Source organism: Phascolarctos cinereus, unplaced genomic scaffold (genome assembly GCF_003287225.1).
Source record: "Phascolarctos cinereus isolate Bilbo 61053 unplaced genomic scaffold, phaCin_HiC Scaffold_3;HRSCAF=262, whole genome shotgun sequence".
Taxonomy (NCBI): Eukaryota; Metazoa; Chordata; class Mammalia; order Diprotodontia; family Phascolarctidae; genus Phascolarctos; species Phascolarctos cinereus.
In genome coordinates, this window is record NW_027555736.1 from 169,764,180 (window position 1) to 169,787,246 (window position 23,067).

Below are 23,067 nucleotides of genomic sequence, written 5' to 3' on the forward strand. Positions count from 1 at the left end.
TTTCTACTTCTACATGGTAAAGGAGTCAAGAATTCAGAGTTGGGAGGTATATTATGGCCACCTTCCTAGCCCAACCCTCTCCAGCATACCTCTCAGCCATCAAGGGGATCCAGGTTTCCAACCTAGAACCAGGTGAGGAGGTCGATCCCATTGTGAGACCCTCTGGCTGCACACCTGCCCACCTGGGCAGCCCCTATTCCCTCCTGGTCACCATATGCCGGGAGGCTTCTCTTCATAACAATCGAGGGAATCATAGATTTAATGCTGGGAAAGACCTTGGATGCCACCATGTCCAACCCCCTCATTTACAGAGCTAGAAACTGAGGCACGGAGCGGTCACACAACTAGGAAGCGTTGCATGCGGAATCTGCACCCAGTCTACCATAGAAGCAACAATACAGCTTCAGGAGTGCCATTCTATATGGAGCGGCTTCGTCCCTTTCCCAGTGTGTCCCACTCGCATAGTCCGGTCCCTTTAAAAGACGTCTGGGCCGGATCGCACAACCCATCACCCTCACCACACCAGGCCCCGCGGGGCTCATAGGCGCATGAGCAGAGCATGAGCAGAACCCGGCACGGAGGGGGCGGAGCCTTTGGCAGTGGGGGGCGGGGACCCGCTGCCTGCGCAGGCGCACGGAACGCCGGCCTCCAAAATGAAGGTGCTTATAGGTGAGTGGCGCCGTGGAGCAGGCATGAGTCCGGAGAGAAGAGTTAGGTTGGAGTTAGAGGAATTGTAAACCTTGACCCGCCGCTATCCCAGCCTGTGCCCTGGCAACGTGGCCTCGCCGGCCGGAGGCTGACCTTCCCCTGCCCCAGGACTCTGATCACCTCGGCAGTTTCCAGGGCAGAGGAGAAGAGCCAGGGATGGAGGGAGGGGCCCTGGCGAAGAATGGGGAAGGGGGAGGAGCTCCGAGGGGAGGGTCCTTGAGGAAGAGGAGGGGGGAGGATGCCAGAGTTAGAGGGGGACGGACCCTGGGAAGTGGGGGGGGAGCCCTGGGGGAGAAGGGAGGCCCTGGGCACAGAGGGGCATCGTGCCCTAGGCGAGGGCCAGGCTGCTTTCTGCCAGGCGGTGGGACGGGCTTCATCGGCAGGGCCCTGACTCGACTGCTGCGCTCCCGAGGACACGAGGTGATGGTGGTCTCCCGGCAGCCTGGTGCCAATCGGATCACTTGGGTACGTGATGGAAAAGAATTTCTTGGGGCCCTACCGGAACCGCCTCCCCTCTCTGGACTTTACAGTACACTATCATCCTGGTCATTCGTTGTTTCTCATCAAAAAATGAACTGTTGAAGCTGAACTTTAAAATAAAATTGAATTTTTTAAACTGAAGCATAGCCTTGGTAAAGATAGTACATAAGAAAGAGACCAAGTTTAAAGAAACATTCCAAGGTACAATTCTGTATTTTTCTCACTGAAGGTACTGCTCCAAATAACAAGAAGAAGCATCCTTCCTTTAAACGATGTTGTGTCCTAGAAAACAAAACTGGGTAGAAAAAACTCTTTGGGGAGAAAAGCCGGCCCTGTTGGAACATCTTTTGCTTTCTTTCCACAGAATGAGCTTACCCACTCTGGGTTGCCCCCCTGTGAAGCTGTGGTCAACTTGGCTGGGGAGAACATCTTCAACCCCTTCAGAAGGTCACTCTGAGTGCTTGGGAAAGTGGAGGGAGGGGATTTAAGGGAGTCTTCACAAAGCCATTCTGACTGCTGTGGACTTTGTAGAATGGTAGTTAGGGGATTTTCAAAGTGAGCAGACCCCCCTAACAAATCCCCCCATCCCCTCTGGCCTCTCTTTCACGCATATATCCATAAGGATTATTGAGGGAGTTATGGATGGAAAGGGTCGGAAGTGACTCAGTCTTCAGCAGGAAAGTCTTGAAAACCCTTGGGCCTAGGGATGAAAAAAATGGTCAGAATGCCAAATCTAAAGAAGCTTGAGATTCTTGAGATATATCTCTTCCCACTGACTCCAGGTGGACTGAGACCTACCAGAAGGACCTACTCAGCAGCCGTGTAGATACTACCCACATATTGGCTACAGCCATTGCCAAGGCCACACAGCCCCCTCAGGCCTGGGTCTTGGTCACAGGCACAGGTATGTATATATATCACAGACCTTAACTCCCTCTCTGAGGAGAACTGGCAAGGGCTGCAGCTTGAGCCCTGCCCCCACCTAGGTAAGACTATGCCAGGAAAAGTAGTATCTTGGCTCCTGAAAGGGGTATGGCTTCTGCTCTGCTGCCATCACTCAGGAAAGTAAAAAAGGATTACATTCCTTTCAGCTTCAGAAAGCCATAACTCTTTTCCTTCCCTGTTGTTCCCATCACCATACACATGCAAAATAGGCCCCCCCAAAATGATAACTTTTATACTTTACCTGAGGTGGTCCAAAGCCAAAGGAAAACCCCTTGGATTCCCTCAGCAAAACCAAGGGAGGTGATATACAAAGGGATAAGCTATAATATCTCTGGTATTCCTTAAGGAAATACCAGAAGAGATCCTAGGGGCTCAGGGGAGTGTTACAGAGCCTGTGGGTGTCAATGCAGCTGTAGCCATTGAGAGTGAGAAAAGCAAATGCTTAACTCACTTGTGAAAGTAGAAGACACAAGGACATTCTTTCTCTTGACAGCTTATTACCAGCCCAGCCTGACTGCAGAGTATGATGAGGACAGCCCGGGTGGTGATTTTGACTTCTTCTCAAAACTGGTATCCAAGTGGGAAGCAGCAGCCAAGCTCCCTGGAGGTGCCACACGCCAGGTGGTGGTTCGCTCTGGTGAGGGGGCTAGGGTCGGTTTGGAACTCCTTAGGACTGGAATGAAGTGAGTGGGGGAAGCAAGTTAGGAAATGTGGGGATATGCATTCAAGAAAAAATATATATACAACATCTCAGCTCCACAGAATTGGGCTTTGAGCCAGTCTTTCAGGGCAGAGTGGTGGGAGGGATGGTGGATCTTGAGGCCCCAGAGAGTAAGTGATAACACCCAAACTGCCTAACCACTGGTTCTGGCGAAAGCCTGAGGCAGAATAGAATGAAAGACAAAATGGGAGGGGTACCTAGAAAAAAAGGGGGCAGAAAGTTATCAATCTAAGGGGCAGAACAAGGAAGCAATAGGACTACACAGGAAGCTGTTAGCCCTGCCCTGTATAATGTCCTGATGTATACCAGGTGCTGTGCTGGGCCGTGGGGGTGGTGCCATTGGCCACATGCTGCTGCCCTTCCGCCTAGGCCTTGGTGGGCCTATTGGTTCAGGCCAACAGTTCTTTCCCTGGATCCATATTGAGGACATGTCAGGGATCCTGGTCCATGCTATAGAGAATAACCATGTTAATGGGATCCTGAATGGGGTTTCTCCAGCTTCCTCTACCACCAATGCTGAGTTTGCCAAGGCCTTAGGTGCTGCCCTGGGTCGCCCTGCCTTTCTCTCTCTGCCCAGCCCTGCTGTCCAAGCAGTCTTTGGGCGAGAACGTGCTGTCATGCTGCTGGAGGGCCAGAAGGTGATACCTCGAAGGACTTTGGCCAGCGGCTATCAATATGTCTTTCCAGCGTTGGGGGCTGCCCTGAAGCAGTCTGTGTCTTGAAGAGGCTTAAAGGACTTTTTCTCTGAAAGGGGCCATCCTGTTCAGATCTTGATCCTATGTACATAACCAATTCCTTAGAACATTTTACTGAGGCTCTCACTCTGTGTGTGTATGTATGTGTGTACACACAAACATATGTATAAGATATTTATAATAAAGTACCATTAGTGACTTCATTTTGCCCCATCCACCATTTTATAGTTAAATTTCAACTTCTTAGAATTGCCTGATTTTGGAGGTCACAAGGTATCCCCTCTCAACAGTCACCCAATTTAAGGAATGCCACAAAAGTACCCCTCTCCCCTCAGTGTCTTCCAGTGCTCTCATACCATTAAGAAACCAGGTGTCTCGATCGCTGTATTTTTCACTCCCTCCAAATTGTATATTAACTGTGTAAAAACCAATGGTCATTGTCTTTGGCTACAAAGAACCTTGGACCTGATTTGTTTCTGCAGCTGTATACCCTGCTAAATAAGTAATTTGTCTGAAAGAAACCAGGTTTCTTTATTCCACCATAACAATTACAACAGTGTTGTGTGTGTGTGTGTGTGTGTGTGTGTGTGTGTGTGTATAAATATACTCTGTTGTTTCTTTGCTAAGCAACTTGTCTCAAATCACTAATCAAGTTACCTTGGGCCACCACCCTTCAGCCCCTTTCCATGGAACTCCACAGTCTGAGTTCATCTCATCACCTCATTTCTCCCTGAGGCTATATATAGTGCTATATTATACAGAGGATAAAGCCAACTGTTTTAACTAACTTGTGTTTGTTTTCTCTGGACTGGCCACAAGATTCCTTAAATGAGCTGCCAACAGGGGCAGCTAGGTTGTGCGGTGGATAGAGCACCAGCGTTGGAGCCAGGAGGACCTGAGTTCAAATCCAGCCTTAGACACTTGACACTAGCTCTGTAACCCTGGGCAAGTCACTTAACCCCATTGCCTAGCCAAAAAAAAAAAACCTGCCAACAGGCCCATTCTTTTGGCTGCACTGCACTGGTCCAAGCTCTCCTTACTTAGATTGATCTTAGAGGACACAGGCCCTTCCACATAGGGTTCCAGGAGTTACACCACAAAATACTTTTTTGCCCCTTAAATTTTTTCTATTCCTCTTCCCAAATACTAACCAAAAAATCCCTATCTTTTCCAGGGATCTTTTGTTTCCCCAGAAACAATAATGTCATTAATGGAATACCTCTCCCAGGCAAAGCCCTAAGCCTCCTGGACAATTAAAGAAAACCCATACCTGTGACAGTTTATAAAGTTCATTTGTCAATATACTTCCAGAAGACAATCAAATATCCTCATTTTATAGATGACAAACCTGAAGCTTAGGTTAAGTGACTTGTCCAGTCACAAAGGGCAGCTGGAACAGAAACCCAACATACCACAATGCCTAAACTAAAACGAGGCTAGAAAAGAAAGAACTGATATTTACAAATATTGTTTATAACAAGATCCTCTCTATAGACTGATTATTCAAAGCACCAGGTCATTATAGCCCAGCCCTCAGCAGGGTAGTGGTAAAGATATACTTTATTTTGTAAGAATTACAAGAACAATAAAACTTCAAAAAAATATATTTATAAATAAAGCACTGAAGCTACCAAACTATCTAAAACTTAAATGGGAATGTTTAATTTGTAAGGAGCTCAAGATTTCCCAAATAGGGACAGAGAAACCAAGAGCTGATCCAGGTACTGGTGCAGCATTACAATTAATCCAGTTTCCCAGGGTCCTTAGCATCTGAGGTAGAGCCAGTCTGCCTATGGTGGTGCCAAGTAACAGGCAAGGATGCATTCACAAGGCAAGCGTCAACAAAACACATTTAGACATTTTGCAGTTTAAGGAAACATGTCAACCCAACTATCTGGTTCAGAAACAAGCCTTAATGACCTTATGAACAGACAAGCATGGCTTAAAATTTTATTTATGGTCCTTCTCTTGCTACTAACCACACTCCAAGTATCAGCCTCCCTCCCCAAATACTAACCAAAATCTCTTTCCCCCTGGGAACCTTTTGATAGGCATACAATGATGTCACTAGTGGCAGTGCCCATCCCAAGCAAAACCCCCTTCATGGGACAGATTCCAAAGACTGGAGAATTAGAACCCAGTAATCCTATTCCTAGTTACAGCTCCCCAAAAGGTTCCTAAAGCACCCATGTTACTGTGGGTAGGGACTTTGGGGAGCTAGAAGGGACTTCGGGGAGTCCCTGAGAAGAAAATCTGAGATAAATTAGCCCAGAAAGGATCTCCAGGGTAGGGATGGGGATATAACATGAACCCGATTCCCAGTTTACCTTTCTATCCTTTCTAGTTCTCCATTCCCCAGTCATTTGATAACCAGCATTTTCAGGTAAAGATTACAATCAGGTGACCATCCCTATTGTTTATGCACATACACCACCATTACACACACCTCATACATAATACAGGTGTGTTCCTATACATGGATTTTAGTAAGTCAAATGATAACCTGTGATCATTTCAGAGAAGTTTTATTATCATTCAACTGATTGTGGCTTCCCAATATTTCTGCAAGTTTAACCACAGCCACACTGTCAAGTTGTAGTTAATGATCAATAAGCAAACAAATGCCCTAGACAGAAGCTGCCTTTTTAATGAACCCTGAAAATATTTTTGTAAACTTAATTATCACACATAAATCCAAACGTAAGAATAGGATACATTTGGATAGGGGGTTGTCTAAAAGGGAAAAAGCCTGGGACTTCTAACACTAAGAAGCCAATCTAAGATCTCTTGGGGACCCACTTGGATGCCAAAGAATTTCACCTAAAATGAAGTGAACCCTGTGAACTGGCAGGTAACCATACCTGGAAATTGGTAGAGTTCCAGGCCCTTTCTCCTCAACAGGTATATTAATTTCCTTCTTATAGATGAAGAAATAGAAGTTTAGGTTTAGCCTAAAGGTAGTTGAGTAACCCCTTGCCAAGGGTACTAGGACCCAGGCCTAGAACTCAAGTATCCTGATTCCTAGATGAGTGCAGTTTTTACTACCTCCCTGCTGTGTCCACACGTAATCTTTCACATAACACAAAGACTTCCAGGGTTTGGCAGAATCTAGTACTCCTCCAGTGTCCCTGGGCCAAGTTAGCTATAGAGTGGTCCTGGCCTCCTAACCATGTAGGTCCAAGCCTGCCAGGGGGAAAAGAGGTCCCTGCTTCCTGCCCCTCTGCTTTGCCCATGGTTCCCCACATCTCACTCTTAAGTCAGAAGCAGGACCCAACTATCCAGATCACCAGGATGCACCTCACCAGCAACCTCCATTCACTGAAAGGCTCAGAAGTTCAGACTGAGCAGGGCCTCTGACAGCTGGTTAAGGTCCCTGTTAGAGGGGTTCCGCTGTAGGATGAAGTCCACCTTATGGTCCTGTCCCCAAAACACCTCCAGCAGCTTGTGCCGAAGCTGCTCAGTCTCTCTTGCCTTTCGTAAGCCGCTAATTCCCTCATCTTCCTCCTTTTGCTCCGGCTGCTTTGGCTGAATTTCAGATTCTGTCAGACCCCTGGTGTGGGGTCGAGGCTGAGATCGAGGTCGAGGTAGTGGTCGAGGCTGGGCTCCCGATCGAACCTGAGATCGGGCCCGGGAGCTGGGTCGGGAAGGTCGGTTATGGGGAGGCCCTCGGCGACCAGTTGATCGACCTCTTGAAGCCTGTGGCCTGGGGAAAAAGGATGGAGACACTAAAGAGTTGAGGGAGAGCAGAGGCCATTGCCCACATGCCCTTGATGGAGGAGGAAAAGAAGGGCCATAACCATGGAAGTTCTCAGAGCTTAACACTAAAGAGAAAAATCAACCCACTTCTGAAAAGGTCTAGTCCAGAAAAGGCTCACTCAATGTCTAAGTCCTGCCATACGCAAATACCCTGATAAAAAACCCATATTGCTTGTGGCGGCCCAGCAAACTTTGTCTCAGAATTCCCTAGAAAGGTAATTTGAATGTAAGTCTCTGGCAATTCATCCAAATGCCCAGACAACTGGCCCAGAGAGAGAACACAATGCCACCCAAGCAACCTGGGCTGAAGCTTTCTAGAGTGGAGACTGTGTAGGCGGGGACCACAGAGTGGCAAGAGGAAAGGAGCAAAAGAGGGGAAGGTTTGACTGTTTACCTATTTGGTTTCTTGAGGAACTCATCCAGGGTGGGGCCTTCACGCCCCAGTGGGTCATCTGGGACCATGAAGATGTTCCCCACAAAAGTGAAAGGCAACAGACTAGGCCAGAGATAGAAGAGATACCATCACTGAAATCATCAAGAACAACCCCCCAGACTTGACAGCCTGCCCCAAGGGATGCTTCACCAGACACTGAGGATGGTTCTAAGACTCAACAACTCATCCCACCAGAACTATTAGGAACCATTTTCAGCCCTAGCAGCTCAAACTACTTTCTTATAGCCCCTATCTCCCATGGACAAACCAGAACCGCTTTTAAGGAATGTGAGAAGCCCTATGCCCCATTCTCCAAAAAAGGCTTCCTCACTGTTCTCTGATGATTTCTGCCCATTTCACAGATTCATCTGACAAGTCTCGGAACTGGTCATTGGTAACAATGATGCCATCAGTTTCTTCTGCCAGCTTCACCATGAACCTGCCCACATGAGATAAAGAGTAATGGATTTGTTCATTCCTGGAACTTTTAAAAAAATCCCTTCCCCTCCCCTCCAATTCAAATCCTGGGGAGTCCCCATAGGCACCATAACCTACTCCCACTGATCAAGATTTCTGGGCTTCCTCTCACTTGCCCCTTTCACCCCACATTAGTCTATCTACCATCATTCTGATGGAATCCTAATAAAGCTGTCCCCCAGCCCCAATATTCTAGCTTCCTTATGGGCCTCACTGAATAGCAGGGGGTGTTCTGATTTAACCACACAATCTGGCTTTAACCCTACCACTGCCCCCAGACTCAATCACAGGCCTCACTGAGCAGCAGGCCCACTGACCCTAGCTAGCCACTGCCCCCAGACTCAGTATCCTAACTTTCTAATATATGCCTCACTAGAACAGCAGGTGTGTCCATGTGATAGAATCCTAGCCACTACCTCTAGCCAGCCACTGCCACCAGACCCACGAACTCATATTTCTCACAGAAACAGCAGGTATGTCCATGCACTCAACCACAACCATATCTATCTAATCTCAGACAGGACCACAAGTCAGCCAATCAGAAAGCAGTAGCACCAGAATGCCCAAGCAGGATGTGGACTCCACAACAATAGAAAGGACTTTCCCTAAGTAGGCACCTGTACAGGACAGCAATAGCTGTCCTTTAGGCAAACTTATAATGTAGAGAGGCTTATAATAATATCACTATCATACATATATGTCCCCCCAAAAGAGTTTTTCTATATGCATTGTGGGTAACCACATGCATAGTTCCACTGAGTCCCTCTCCTGTTACCTAATCCCTTGACAAAACCCTGCTGCCTTTTCAATATCCATATATTCTGTTATGTAACTGCATCTTTTGCCCTATAAAAATCCCCATCTTCCTCTGATAAGTTACTGGATCCTCTCGGAACACAGCCCACTCCCAATAAATGTCTTTGCTTGAATTGGAGATGCTCTGAGTCTGAATTCTTTCAAGATGACCTCCACAACACAACACAAAATCACAACAATTCCAACTATCTAAAGCTTGTGAGACAGGAACCTGGGGACCAGGAAACACTAGAGTCAGCACAGAAGACAGACCCAAAGGAATAACCTCAAATAACTTTGAGGAGTTATCTTGGGTTCTCCTGACTCAAACTGCTGAGAGACCTAAGATGACAAACTTAAGCCCTGGGCCTCATCTCATCAGATCCAAGGCTGCCTTCCCATCCCCTACACTTTCTGCCGTTTTCCTTTCACTCTCTTTTCCTCACCCAGCTCTTGCTTCTTCTCTCCCATTCATTTAGCAGCTATCTATTGATTCTCTTGTACCCTACCTACCCTGTACTAGGCAGACCTTGTACAAGACAGCATCATCCTGCCCCTGTACTCATGAAGCTCCTAGCACAGCTAGGAGCCACATCATACTCACACATGAGGCAAAAAGGAATAGTAAAAAAAAGAACAGAGTCAGAAGACCTGGATTCAAGTAACTCTTGACATTTACTAGTTGTGTGATACCAGACACATTACATGACTTCTCTGATACTTTTATAAAACAGGGATACTTATACTAGTGACTTACAGGATTGTCACATTTATTTACTAATAAAGAACTACTGAGAAATAATGTGGAAATAGTGGAAAGGATTCTAGAAAATATTTCAGGTGAGATCTGGGTTTGAATCTCACTAGTTACATGATTTTGAAGGAGTCAATGAACTTTCCCAAGCCTCAGTTTCCTCATCCGCAAAATGGAAAGCAAAGGATCACAGATTTAGAGCTAGAAGGAACCTTAGGGCTCATCTTATCCATTTCCCTCATTTTACAAATGAAGAAACTGAGGCCCACAAGGTTAAATAACTTGCCCAAGGTCACATTGGTAGTAAGTTTCAGAGGTGGGATTCAGACCTTGTTCCTCTGGCTCCTAAATCCACTGCTCCTCCCATTGATAACACTTGGCTCTGAGAGTTGTTGCAAGATCAAATGAAAACCTTGTAAAACTCTTTATAGACCATAAAGTGCTATGTAAGTGTCAACTACATTAGGTATTATTATTATTATTATTATTATATATAAGCTCAGAAAGGACATATAATTATATGTGGTGCTGTTCAGGAAAAGTTTCATGTTTAATGGGACTGAACTGGGCTGTGAAGGATAGGTAGTATGTGGAAAGCGAAGAGGAAATGGCAAAGGTTTGGAGGCTAGAATGTCCAAGACCTATTCTGGAGACAATAAACCAGTCTGTAAACCAGTCTAGCCAGAACTAAGGGGTTTGTGTAAGAGAGTAAGAAGTTAAGACTGAAAATGAAAGTTGCATTCAGAATGTGGAAGGTCTTCACTTCTAGGTTAAGGATTTGACAAGGTTTTTGAGCAAGTATCAGTGGATTATCGGTGGCCACAAGGGAGGGAAGGGAATGGTGAAGACCAGTTAGGTGACTGCAACCATCTAGACTTGAGGTCATAATAAATGAGGATAGTTGAGATTTCGCCTCCTTAGGCAATCCTGGAGATCTTCCAATACCAGCTCCTAGGGGCCTTATCATCTGGTCCCAGACTCACTGTAGACACTAGATTGGCTTAGCCCACTGCAGCTTAGAACTGTCTGAACTCAAATGACCCACCAGCTTTATTTCATGTGGCTTTTTAAAAAATTCCTTACAACATTTTGTTTGTACTTCTCTTATGGCATTGATCACATCCTGCCTGGTATCATAGTTAAATATGTTTCTGTCTTTCCCTGGTCAATTTACAGACTCCTTGAGGGCAGGGACTATATCTTAGGAATCAATGCCTACCTCCACAACATATGGCATCCTCCCTTTTCTCCACTCGCATTGACACCACCCTAATTCAAACACTGTCACCTCTCTGCTGGACTGTGACAATACCTTCCAAACTGGCCTCCCTGCCTCAAGTCTTTCCCTTTTCCAATCTATCCTCAGCTACCCTCCATGATCTACTTTTTCAGGGTTATTATATGTCATTCCCCTTCATTGCACTCCTCAGTCTGGCCAAATGGTCTTGCTATTCCTCACACTCGACAATTTTCTCTCTCCATGCCTTTGCCATGCTATCCCCCTGCCTGGCATGCACTCCCTCCTCACCTCCACCTCTCCAAATTCAAAGCTTAACTCTACTGCTACCCTTTACAAAAGGTTTTCCTGGGATCTCCCCAGCCACAAGCACTTCGGCTACAAAATCACCTTGTATTTATTGTGCATATACTTTATATAAAGGCAGCAAAGGCAGCATAGCATAATAGGTGGAAAGCTGGCCTCAGATTCAGGAAAAACTGGGCCCAATGCCTGTTTCTAAACACACTGCCTCTAGGACCCTGAGCAAGTTATATAACCTCTCAGTGCCTCCAAACAACTCTCTAAGAGAACAAATGAAATTAGAGGCCTGCCTGGCCTCAGACACTAGCAATGTGACCTTGACCAAGTCACTTAATCTTCTGTTTGCCTTGCTTTCCTCATCTCTAAAATGGGCTGAAGAATAAAATGACAAAGCACTCCAGTATTTTGGCCAAGAAAAACCCCAAATGGGATGATGAAGAGTAGATCGAGTAACAATTTATCATCACAAAACTACCAATCTGGGAGAACACCCATAGAGTTTCTGGCCCCAACAGAAAACAATTGCTATTTACATTCATTCTAAGACATCAAAACCTAAACAAGAAGGAGCCTCAGATGCTTGAGCTGGGGGCTATTTTGGCCATTCAATGAAAACCAGAATGATTAGAATTTAAAGGCTTAGTCAAGGAGCTTCATCTGAAAAGCAATGGGCAAAATTTTTTAAAGCCTATTTTTCTACACCACATTTCAAGAAATCATAAACGAAAATTGCACAGAAAGAAAAGTAAATTGCCCCAGATGTTTCAAAATAAATAAAATTTTAAAAATTAAAAAAATCTAGCCCCCAAACCCTGCAGAGTGTGCAAAAGAAGATGATTAGGATGGTGAGGAACCTTAAGACTATTGCACCAGGTTGAAGGAACTGGGAACATTTAGCTCAGAGAAGATTAAGAAAGGTGTGAAGGTAGATGCAGAAGGAGAGATGAAAGTTGTTCTCCTTGGGGCCCAACACAGAAGATAAAGCAAGGGATGTAAAGGAGCAGAGAAGGTCATTTCCTAAAAATCAGAACAATTAGGTTCAAAGTGAGGAAAGATTCCTATGGCACATTTGGACAGCTACCAAAAAGCAGAGACATCACCTTGCTGATAAAGGTCCGTAGAGTCAAAGCTATGATTTTTTCCAGTAGCAATGTACGGCTGTGAGAATTGGACTATAAGGAAATCTGAGTGCCCTGGAATTGACTTTATTGAACGATGGTGCTGGATGATGAGATTTGCTGAAGCCTCTCAGGGGATAACACTTGCATGCTGGAGAAGACTTTTGAGAGTCCCTTCAACAGCAAGGAGATCAAATTAGTCAATATCTAAAGAAATTAATTCAGCTATTCACTGGAAGGTCAAATACTGAAGCTGAAGCTAAAATACTTTGGTCACATAATGAGAAGACACGACTCATTGGAAAAGGCCCTGATGTTGGGAAAGATTGAAGGCAAAAAAAATTTTTAATTTTTTTAAATTAGAAAAAAAAGAGATTGAAGACAACAGGAAAAGGGGGTAGCAGAGGATGAGATGGGTAGATAGTGTCATGGAAGCAACGAATATGCTGGGATAGACTTTTGAGAGATAATGCAGGATAGGAGGGCTGGCATGCTATGATCCATGGAATCTTGGAGTGTAGGCTGAGACTGAACACTCAACAACAACAACAATGTTCCTAACAGTTAGTGCCATTTGAAAGTGAAATGAGAAGTTCTGGGAGGCAGTGGGCTCCCCCCCAATAGACAATCTTCTCTACTCCTTCCCCAAGCTTTGCCTGGAAAACTATTCTTTGCTCAAGTACGAGGGGGAGTGAGACTATAAGGGTGATGATACTGAATGATTTGCCATTTCCTTCTCAGCTCATGTTACAGATGAGGAACTGAGACAAACAGGGTTAAGTGACTTGCCCAAGGTCACACAGCCAGTAAATATCTGAGGTTAGATTTGAACTCAAAAAGATGATATTCTGGGCTCCAGCTCTGGCACTCTAACCACAGCACCATCTAGCTGCCACGGAGCTTCCTTACCACTATGAAATTCAGGGCTTTTCTCTAGCTAGCTGAACACTTCTATTCATCTAGCCTTGCATGTGTGGATTTAATTAATGAGTGAACACAGTCAGAGCAGGTTTCTGACCTCAGAAGGGATCATCAGAGATCTGATCAGAGATGCCTGTGCTCAAGGGGCTCGAGGAACAGAATCCAGCCCCTACCTCCCTGACAGGAGCTAGATTCATCACTTACTGAATTAGAAGGACCTTAGGGATCATCTAGTCTAAGCCTCTAATTTTCCAAATGAGGAAACTGAGCTTTAGAGGCTAGGTGGCAGACCACCGATTTGATTCTTAGTCCTGTATTCTTTTTGCTATTCCTCCTTCGTTCCTAAAGTACTCCACCTCCAAGAAAGGAAAAAAGTACCCTCCCCAAGAGAAACTGATGGTCCTCCTCTAACCCATGACCACAGTGAAACATATACTTTCCTGGTATTTTTGCTGAATTTCCAGAGACAGGACAGAGGCAAGCCACATACACACACACACACACACACACACACACACACACACACACAGAGGAATGGAGGGGTGGGGGAGCAAACTGGGACTGGCACAATTATAAGTAAACTGTGTTTTTGCCTTTCTTTGTATCCCCCACACTTAGCCCAGTCCCTGCCACACAGCATTTAATAAACTGCATGGTGACTGTCTGAACGGACATGGCAGAAGGGGCACTGCTACCAACTTCCCCGAAATTGGGCTTAGAATAGGTTCTTCTAACCTTCCCTCCTCCACAGTTCCCATGCCCTCCCTTGGCTCCCCTGTCACCAAGGCTAGGGCTGGGGGGAGAGTACCTGTCATCATAGGAGGTAATCCTCTTCCCTTCCACAATTCGAGAGGGGGTGACAGAGAGCAGGCTGAGGGACTGTAGTTTAGTCAGGAAATGACGTTCTGTGGGGGAGGGATCCGGATGAGGGTGGGAAGGGATTGAATGGCCTGGTTAGTCCCTGGGTAGGGAATTCAGGGAAGATGGGTAAATAGAGTCTGGGGTGAAACCCTGCTCACCTTTCACCTTGGCATCCTTCCTTAGGCGCCACTGAGGCAAAAAGACAGTGATCTCCCGGTGCCCCCGATCCCAGAAATACTGAACAGCTAAGGCTATGCCCCGGCAGGAGAAGAAATGCTGGAGTCCATGGCTGAAAAAGCAAATGGTTGGGATTAGATTGTTGTTCAACCCGAGAACAGGATTCTTCATCCATACCCCTGTGTCTAAGGCATCCTCTGGGAGGCTCAAAGAGGGCAGACAGACATGTGGCCTGCCCTATCCACTGTTTTGAATATAACAACAATCAACCAGTGAGGTAGGAAAAAATTACTGGCCATAGAGTCAGAAGTATAGGATCTGGTCCAACCTCCTCTCTCATTTACAGAGGAGGAAACGGAGGCTGAGGTTAATTGACTTATTCAAGCTCCCCCAGGTAGAAAGTGGCAGAGCTGGCATTTGAAAGCAGGTCCTCTAATGCCAAAATCAGGGCTCTCCACCTATGCTGACTCTTAGACTCCTTAGATCTATGCCCAAGATGTAACACTGATTCCATCCTCAGTGTCTTTAGTGAGGCATTATCTTTAAAGATGATCTGAGATCAGTTTATCTGGTAACCAAGACACAGAGAGGATAGCTTTCCCAAAATCACACAGTGTATTAGTCTGCTGGGACTGGAATCAAAGACCTGGATTCAGATCTCAGTCCCTTTCCCAACTAGCCACATGACTGAAGACAAGTAGCATCACATCTCTGAGCCTCTGTTTCCATGTCTTCACCTACAAAATGCCAACAATAATCAGGGGTGTGTTGACAGATGTTTAACAACCGGCTCTCTGGAAAAAGACATATGCCCATAACACATTTGCATTTCATCTGCATTATTAGCATTTTCTGGACTATTTTCTTAATTCTAGACAATGAACAGAACAATAAATTAAGCCTTTATCTGTAGCATTTGCCAATTTTTGAGGGGTAAATGCTCACACTGAAAAGCTAACAATCTGCTCTAACCTTTCAAGCCGGCTACCAGGACAGCACTGAATAATACTTTCACTACCAAATTCACTATGTTGCTTCAGGTGCTTTGTTGGAACACAAGAGAGGTAAGAACTTGGAATCAGGAAGATCTAAGTTCGACTCCTGCCTCAGATACTTTCCTAACTGGATGAGCCTGGACAAGTCACTTAACCTCTGTCTGACTCAGTTTCCTCTACGTGAAATGGGGATAATTAAATAATATATGCCTCACGGTGGTGTTGTAAGAATCAGTAAGATAATATGGGTAAAGCTCTTCACAAACCTTAAAGTACTACATAAATGATAGCTATTATTGTGCTTACTATTATTATTTTCTTTAAGACCCCATGCCTCAGGGAGTTTCCTAAGCAGTGCCTTCAGTTAGGAGGTCAGAGGTGTACTCACATCATAGCTATATTGCTGCCATCAATGATAACATGTCGAAGACCTGTTGCACCAGGCACGTTAGTGAGGTTCAAGGAAAACGGGGTCTTCAGGGCCTCCAGAAAGCGCTGAGTTTTGGTCACCTCACAGCTGCCACCAGTGATGCCACCTAAGCTTCCCTTTAGAGGCTCCTGTCCCTTAAGTCCCACTGACTGCCCATCCCCGGGCTTTGGAGAAACAAGCCATGTGGGCTGAGCCCCAGGTAGAAGGTTGGGCTCCATTGGTGGAGAGGATTCTCCATTGTTGAGCTGGAGGGGCATTAGGGGGCCCCTCCACTGCCAGTCACATACCACTGCCTGAGGAGAATGGCCATAGGAATCAGCTGCAGCCTGGTTCCCCCCCAGGAGGAAGTCAGCCTTGACAGTGTGTGGGCTTGGGAACTGATTTTTGCTCTGGAGCTCTTCTCTTTGAGACATGTTACCTGATAGCTCCTCTCTTTTCAAGCCCTCTCCTTCCAGATACAGTTCTCCATCCTGGTCCTCCTCCCTATTATGTCCCCTTTCCCCACAACCCCTCTGCCCAAAGTGCCCATCTCCGTCCCAGTCTCTCCCCATAGTCGAGCCATCCCCACTCCAATCTCTCTCCCCAAGAAATCCATCCTTCTCCCAGTACCTTTTCCTAGATGGACAATTTCTTTCCTCAGGGATCCCTTCCCTACCCCAGTTCCTCTGCCTAAGTAATCCCTCCTTGGGACTCCCTGGTCTCTCCAAGTTTCTTTGCCCAGAGAGATTCTGTGTATGTGAGTCCTTTTCCCTGACCAGTTCTCTAATCCTCCTGGAATCCCCCTCTCCCATGGACCACAGTCTTTCCCAGTCTCTCTCTACAGGATCAGAGGGCAGACACTCTTCCCTAGCATAAACCCCTTCCTTAAGCCCTTCCTGATCAACAGATCTGGTACCCAATGAGACAATGTCGCCCTCCCTGACTTCTCTGCCCTCACTTGGAGTCTTTCTAACAAGGTCCTCCCAACCACTATTCCCAACGAGAACTGGGCTCCTCTCTTGCCTCAGAGGAGGTTCTGGCAGTCCTTGGCCCCTACCTGCCTCTCCTGCCAAGTTTAACAGCCACTCCTGGACAGATACAGGCAAACCCAGGAGAGCCCTGGACTGTTCATCTCCATAGCTCCCAACCAGGGCCTTGAAGGCCTGAGTCACTTGTTCCCTGGCACTACTGGACTGCGGCCACTGGATACCACCTTGCCTCAGTCGCCCTAACAGATCTTCCATCCTGCTCTGGGCCATGACATAGGCTTCAATCAGGCCCCCCAGTATCAGAGAGCCAGGGGTTTGGGGCACCATATAAGCTGAGGTACCCCAACACAGGCAGTCCAGGAAGAGACCCCCGGCTCCAAAGAAGACACAGTGCAGGACTGCAGGATAGCTGACTTCCTCCCACACCTCTGGGTTGCAAAGGCCTTTCAGGTACTCCTGGAGGAATGGAAAGGGAAGGAATGGTTCTTCTAGTTGATGTCTGTTCTTCCAGTTTCTCAGTTCTCTTCTCTACCCACTCTTCACCCCCCACCAATGCTTCCAGTATTGGGGCTACACACAGAGAGAGACAAAGGGGACAGGGAAACAAATCAACAAATGGAAAGAGAAAGGGGAGGGGGGCGGTGATATTTAGGAAGTATAAGGAATCTCAGCTCTCACTCCCCACCCCAACCTCCTCTCCCAGTTCTGCACGGAAAAGTTGAAATCTGGCAGCCTGAAAGAAATGAAACCAAAATCAAAAGACAACGAGAGAGCCGGGAAATCCCCTGACTGCTGGGCCCTTGACGCTGCCAGAGAGACAAGTGGACAAGGAAGAGCAACAAGCAGAGTCCAGCAAAGCTTCCTGGAAGCTCGAGGAAGGGGAGGTTCTCCAAGAGCAGGAAAGTGGGCCCTCCTACGGCCCTTCTCCCTCCCCCCAACCCGACACTCCAAGCAGCCTGGGGAAAGGGAGAGGAAGTGGTACCTTGGCTCTTCCTACATTCTCTTGGGGCCCCTCCAGCTGCAACCAGATGTGGGGGCTCCCCGGGCAGGTCTTCTCAAGGACACTCAGCTGCACTCTGAAGATGCGTTCCACTTGAGGCCGCTGTTTAAGCACCACGTCCTCCGCATCCGCCAACACCGTGAAACGGTCCGTGGTCCCAGGAGTGGTCCCCGAGGGGAGCATGGTTGCGAAGCCAGCCCTGATAGGGTAGGAAGAGGAGAGGCTCAGACATGGCAGCCCCTCTGTCCAAATCCTCTCCGCCACCAGGATCGGATCCGGCTCCCCGCCACAACCTTGACCAGCTCCAACGTCATAACCCAGAACCTGAAGTTCCAAAGGGTTATCGAACCACGCTCCCACCCATTACTCCGCCCCCTCGGTCCAGCCGTAAGCCCACCCCCCCAACCCCCCAGCTGACCCTGGGGACAAGACTCCCAGTTCTCGTCCTTACTGCCCCGTCCTGGGGCTCTCCCATTCAAGTGCATAAACCTCTGCTCCTCTGTCTCTGGGTTTCTGAGTCCTCGTCTCCTCGATCTCCCCTATTACCTCTACCCTCCCCTGGGGAGAAATGGGAAGGTTCAAAGGCACTTATCCGTCTTGGCAGTGGGCTCCTGTAGTACCTAGATCTTATTCCCAAGGATCTCGGTGTCCTACAGCTCGGGAACCCGAAGCTCCCGCTCTGGAGGTAGAGGAGTAAGAGTGAGCAGGTCTCTAGTTCAATTGGACCCTTCCATACCACAGGTTCCTGACTCTCTCTCACGTACACAACAGCTTTCCTCCTCACTTCCTGGTCAGGGGAGGAGTTTACTCAGCTCCACCCTGAGGCTGACCTAACCCTAGGGACTTTGGGTCTCCACCCAGGATGGGGGGGGAGGGGGGCGGGAGTCAAAAGGGTGGTGGAGAGAGAGAAAAGGCTCGCTCCATCCAGTATCAGGCCCTACCTAAAGAGGGCATCCTCTCCACCCTGTCCTCCATTCACCTCCCCTCCTTCCACCTTTCACTTCTGACTTCTTCCTGCTCTCCCTGCCTTTCTCCCTTCTATCTCTCTTTTTTCTTCCTGCCTGTTTTCCATAAGTCTCCTTTCTGCAGACTTTCCTTTGTACATTGTTTACTCTATAAATTGGAAATGACATCCCAGAATCCTAGAATTTTAATATCTTTTGAACTGAATTTTAGGGCTAACAGGGTCCTTAGAGATTGCCTCATCCAATCCTCTTAATTGTGCAGAAGGCAAAACTGAGCCCCAAAGGTTGTTACTTGGCCGGAAGTCAAGTTCTCAAAATGTGGTCCAGGGACCCTGTGGGGACAGGGGAAGGTGATATGGGTGAGGACCACAAGGCTAGACGATTTTCATAATAATACTGACATTTTAATTTCTAATACAGTAAATACCTATAGATATACCCCACAGAAACAAAAGCTCTTTGGAGGTCCTTCATAATTTTTAAGAGTTTAAAGGGGTCCTAAGACCAAAAAGCTTGAGAATCCTTGTCATGGGGCTCATTAGTGGCAGAACCTGGTCTAGAACTCATGCCTCATGGTCCCTGGTTCACTTTCCTTTCCAGAACTTTAATCATATGGGAAAAGAGATGGCTACCCCTTTTCACAGCTTCCTTTGATACTCAGTACAAGAAAAAGATATTAGGGAGAGTGGAAGGAGGGGGGAGTGAATAGGGCTCATTAAGGGAGCAAGATAATAAGAATTAATAATATGATAATATATAATTATTATCTATATAGTTAAGGTTTGCATAGCACTTTGCACGTTATCTCATTTGTTAAGGATGAAGAGGAAAGAAAAGCAATATTATACTAGCATTAACAGCCATGTGTGTAAGGAGTTGGGGACAAAGGGAGCAGCCCCCCCATACACACCCCTATCTCTCATCAGCTCTAGCTCCTGCCTCACTGCCTCTGAAGACTCTCCCTGGGGTCCTGGCTATGGTCCCTCCTGTCCCTCCTCCTTGTCCCTCCGTTCTTTCCTGGGGCTCATTGGCTGTCTCTTGTGCACTCTGCCAAAAGGGAGGGAGCCATAGCAGAGGAGGCAGTGAGTGGCAGGACACAGAGACACACGGATCCTGTGGGTGCCAGGTAGAGATGGAACAAGAGCTAGAAAGACCAGTTGACAAGGTGACTAGGGTGAAGAAACAAGAGGGGCAGTTAGGATAAGACCAAGCGAGACCTTAGGACAAAGAGGAAGAAGGGGACAGGAAGGAGAAAGACTGTAGGAGGGAGAGAAAGTGAAGGAGAGAGAAAGAAGAGCTATAGAAAGCAGAGAGGTATAGTGGGCTTCATCCTTGCAGTGTGGGGGATAAAAGTGGTCCTGGACACTGGGAGCAACCACCTGAGCCTGTGATGTCTTTCCTGACCCTTGTACTCCTGGCCTTCGGATCTGGGCAGGCACAGGAAGTGACAGAGCCTGTCCTGTTGGAAGGAGAATGCCTTGTGGTATGTGAACCTGGCCGGGCAACTGCAGGAGGTCCAGGTGGGGCAGCCCTGGGAGAGGCTCCCCCAGGGCGGGTGGCCTTTGCTGCTGTCCGTAGTCACCATCATGAACCAGCTGGAGAAACAGGCAATGGTACCAGTGGCGCCATCTACTTTGACCAGGTAACATTCCTCCCCCATCACACCCACCCCACCTGCAGAACCCTAAGTGGAGAGAAAAACTGGCTTCTATTCTGAGTCCCACCCAGTCTTCTACATTCCCACAGTTCATCTCTCTTTAAGAAAACCAGTCCCATAGTTCTCCCACTTTTGCCATTTCCTACACCTTTCTCCCCTTCCCCCAAGTACCCTCATTCAAGAGTCCTCCTTACCCCATTCATCCAATCCTTCCCCCTGCTCCCCACCTTTTCCTTTCTCTACTCACTACAAACTCTTCCTTCCCACCCCTCCCATACTATTTTTTCCTACCCCTCTCTCCCTCTGCCTAGGTCCTGGTGAATGAAGGCAATGGCTTTGACAGGGCCTCAGGCTCCTTTATTGCCCCTGTCCGGGGTGTCTACAGTTTCCGGTTCCATGTGGTGAAGGTATACAACCGCCAGACGGTTCAGGTGAGCCCAGAGCCCTGCTTCTCTCAAAGCTCAAGAAGACAAAGAGATAGGCAAAGACAGTTAGGATATCCCCAACCCATCTCTGATTCATGCTGTGTTTCTCACTTCCAGTTCTAACCTTTTGTTTAGTCACCCACCCCCACTTTAAGACAGTGGCCACAGAATTCCACAGTAGTCTGGATCACCTCTAGTTAGCAGCCAGCCTCTGGCCAGTGAGTGGCTGGAGATCCTGGTTACTTTTTTTTTTCAGTCAATGACAAGGTTTATTAAAGATCCGCCATATTGGCCAGACTCTTCAGGAAATCTGAGCACCTGTGAGCTAGTGGCCAGATTGTAAAAATCTCAGCAGTGGCTAGATTATAAAAATCAATTAATGGAGACACTGATGGACCTTATTTACAGAAAGACTATGGAAGGGATCTAGGAGTGACCAAGTCGTCTATGAGGTAATAGAATTCCAGAGAAATGGAGCCTAGATAGGATTAAGGGTGGAAAGTGACCAGGGGCCACAGGGAGGCAAGACAATGGAGGGCCAGGCTAGGTCAAGGATTACAGAATTGGGGGATTGGGTACAGCCAAAAGGAAAGGCCAATTGACTGAATCATGGCCTCAGGGGAATGCCAGAGATATCCTTGATCAAGTGGGAGAATTCAAGGACAGTCCAAGGGTTTTCTAGGGCCCATAGACAAATGGGGCCCAAATTGGGACAAAGGTCTCACTTTGGGCCCATACCCCATCATTCCCTCCTCAAAAAAATGGGACACAAATTCTTTTGGTGTAAAGAACAATGGTCTTGGCTTCTGAAACTGCTTCCTGCTGACAAGGAGCGTACAGCTGTCCCTGGCTCGCTGGGTCCCATTTCATTAAGGGGTCAGACTTCAGAGTACAGCTGACCCATGGCTGGGTCCAGTGGGCTAAAGACCAAAGGTCTACTTCTAAAGCTGAATGATGGTGGTAGGCCAGGTCAAGGGAGATGGAGTATACTTAGCCTTCCTGGCCCAGGGAATTTGGAACCCTGACACAGGGAGCCTAGGGTCATAGAATCCTAAGATCATAGACATAGAGTCCAGTCAACCCTTGCTCTCAGGAAGGAAAAGAAGGAAAAAAGCATTTTTTAAGTGCCTACTATATGCTAGACACTGTACTAAGCTTACAACAACCCTAAACAGTAGGTACTACTCTTACTTCATTTTACAGTTGAGGAAGCTGAGTTAGACAGAAGTGTCTTATCCAGAGTCACATAGCTGGTAAGTGTCTGAGGCCAGATTAGAAATCAGGTCTTCCTGAGTCTAGGCCCAGTGCTCTATCCACTGGATCACTCAGCTGCCTCAGAAATTATGAATGATCTCATTGAAAGAATGGCTATACTATAAACCAAAGATCTCTTAGACTGTAGGGGAAGGTGGGGGGTCCCAGGATAAAGGGCCTAATACCCCAAATTCTCCCATCCCCAGGTAAGCCTGATGCTGAATACGTGGCCTGTGATCTCAGCTTTTGCCAACGACCCTGATGTGACCCGAGAGGCAGCCACTAGTGCTGTGCTCTTACCCCTGGACCCTGGGGACCGAGTATCCCTGCGTCTTCGCCGAGGGAATTTGCTTGGTGGTTGGAAGTTCTCCAGCTTCTCTGGCTTTCTAATCTTTCCCCTCTGAGGGAAAGTACCACCCTCTCCTCTTGCTAGCCCCACTACTACCCACCTCTTACCCTGACTTCCTTCACTTCCTTTCACCTTCCTTTTCGAATGCAGGAATATCAAGGGACTTTCTTCGAGGGGGACTTTAATCAGCCCTGGGTCTCTAATTTTCATTCATTTCAACACCAGCAGTAGTATCCCTGGAGCAGGGAGTATGACCATATATTCTATACCCCCAAATCATAATGCAAATATGGTCTGAGAATAGCTAATCTTTTAGATAAGTACTGTTAAAAGGCTGCTTTCTCTTCCCAAAAATTGTCATCCTACTAAAAATCCAGGATATATAGCTGACATATTCAAATCCTATTCTTCTGCATGGGCACAAGTGCCAAACCCTGCATAATAAATAAATGAGTTGAATGCATGTGTAAAGCCAGTTTTGTCATCAGTATATCCCTCCAATTTCAGCCTAACCTACCTCTCTCTCCCAACCATAATGCCCCCTTTTGCCCTGTATTTCCCTCTCTCCCAATTTCCATAACCCAGGAAATGCTGATGGCATAGGTAAAGAAATTGCTACTAATTCCCTATCTCTAATGCCCTC

At 47.1% G+C, this 23,067-nt stretch overlaps 3 protein-coding genes across 6 annotated transcripts; 2 read left to right on the forward strand and 1 right to left on the reverse strand.

The window, feature by feature from the left end:
- The first annotated feature begins 573 nt into the window (after window positions 1–573).
- Window positions 574–3,752, forward strand: SDR39U1 (short chain dehydrogenase/reductase family 39U member 1). The gene is made up of 6 exons (XM_020972795.2): window positions 574–669; window positions 1,067–1,173; window positions 1,553–1,635; window positions 1,971–2,092; window positions 2,627–2,770; window positions 3,164–3,752. The coding sequence occupies exons 1-6, from the start codon at window positions 654–656 to the stop codon at window positions 3,574–3,576; spliced, it is 885 nt and encodes a 294-aa protein (XP_020828454.1). The 5' UTR covers window positions 574–653; the 3' UTR covers window positions 3,577–3,752.
- Window positions 1,371–17,957, reverse strand: KHNYN (KH and NYN domain containing). 3 transcript variants are annotated; one of them, XM_020972535.2, is made up of 8 exons: window positions 17,757–17,957; window positions 15,765–17,230; window positions 14,363–14,493; window positions 14,152–14,248; window positions 8,070–8,177; window positions 7,700–7,801; window positions 7,021–7,252; window positions 1,371–2,806 (listed from the first exon to the last, which is right to left on the reverse strand). In XM_020972535.2, exons 1-8 carry the CDS (start codon window positions 17,955–17,957, stop codon window positions 2,801–2,803), a joined length of 2,343 nt encoding a protein of 780 aa, XP_020828194.1. In that variant the 3' UTR covers window positions 1,371–2,800. The 3 variants fall into 3 exon arrangements, with proteins under 3 accessions (XP_020828194.1, XP_020828063.1, XP_020828252.1); XM_020972404.2 differs by lacking the exon at window positions 1,371–2,806 and having other exon boundaries at window positions 5,092–7,252; XM_020972593.2 differs by lacking the exons at window positions 1,371–2,806; window positions 7,700–7,801; window positions 8,070–8,177 and having other exon boundaries at window positions 5,092–7,252.
- Window positions 17,958–17,969: 12 nt separating this feature from the next.
- On the forward strand, window positions 17,970–22,887 carry CBLN3 (cerebellin 3 precursor). 2 transcript variants are annotated; one of them, XM_078151271.1, is made up of 4 exons: window positions 17,970–18,165; window positions 20,078–20,381; window positions 20,708–20,827; window positions 22,282–22,887. In XM_078151271.1, the coding sequence occupies exons 1-4, from the start codon at window positions 18,005–18,007 to the stop codon at window positions 22,477–22,479; spliced, it is 783 nt and encodes a 260-aa protein (XP_078007397.1). In that variant the 5' UTR covers window positions 17,970–18,004; the 3' UTR covers window positions 22,480–22,887. The 2 variants fall into 2 exon arrangements, with proteins under 2 accessions (XP_078007397.1, XP_020828624.1); XM_020972965.2 differs by having other exon boundaries at window positions 18,075–18,161.
- The last annotated feature ends 180 nt before the right edge of the window (window positions 22,888–23,067 follow it).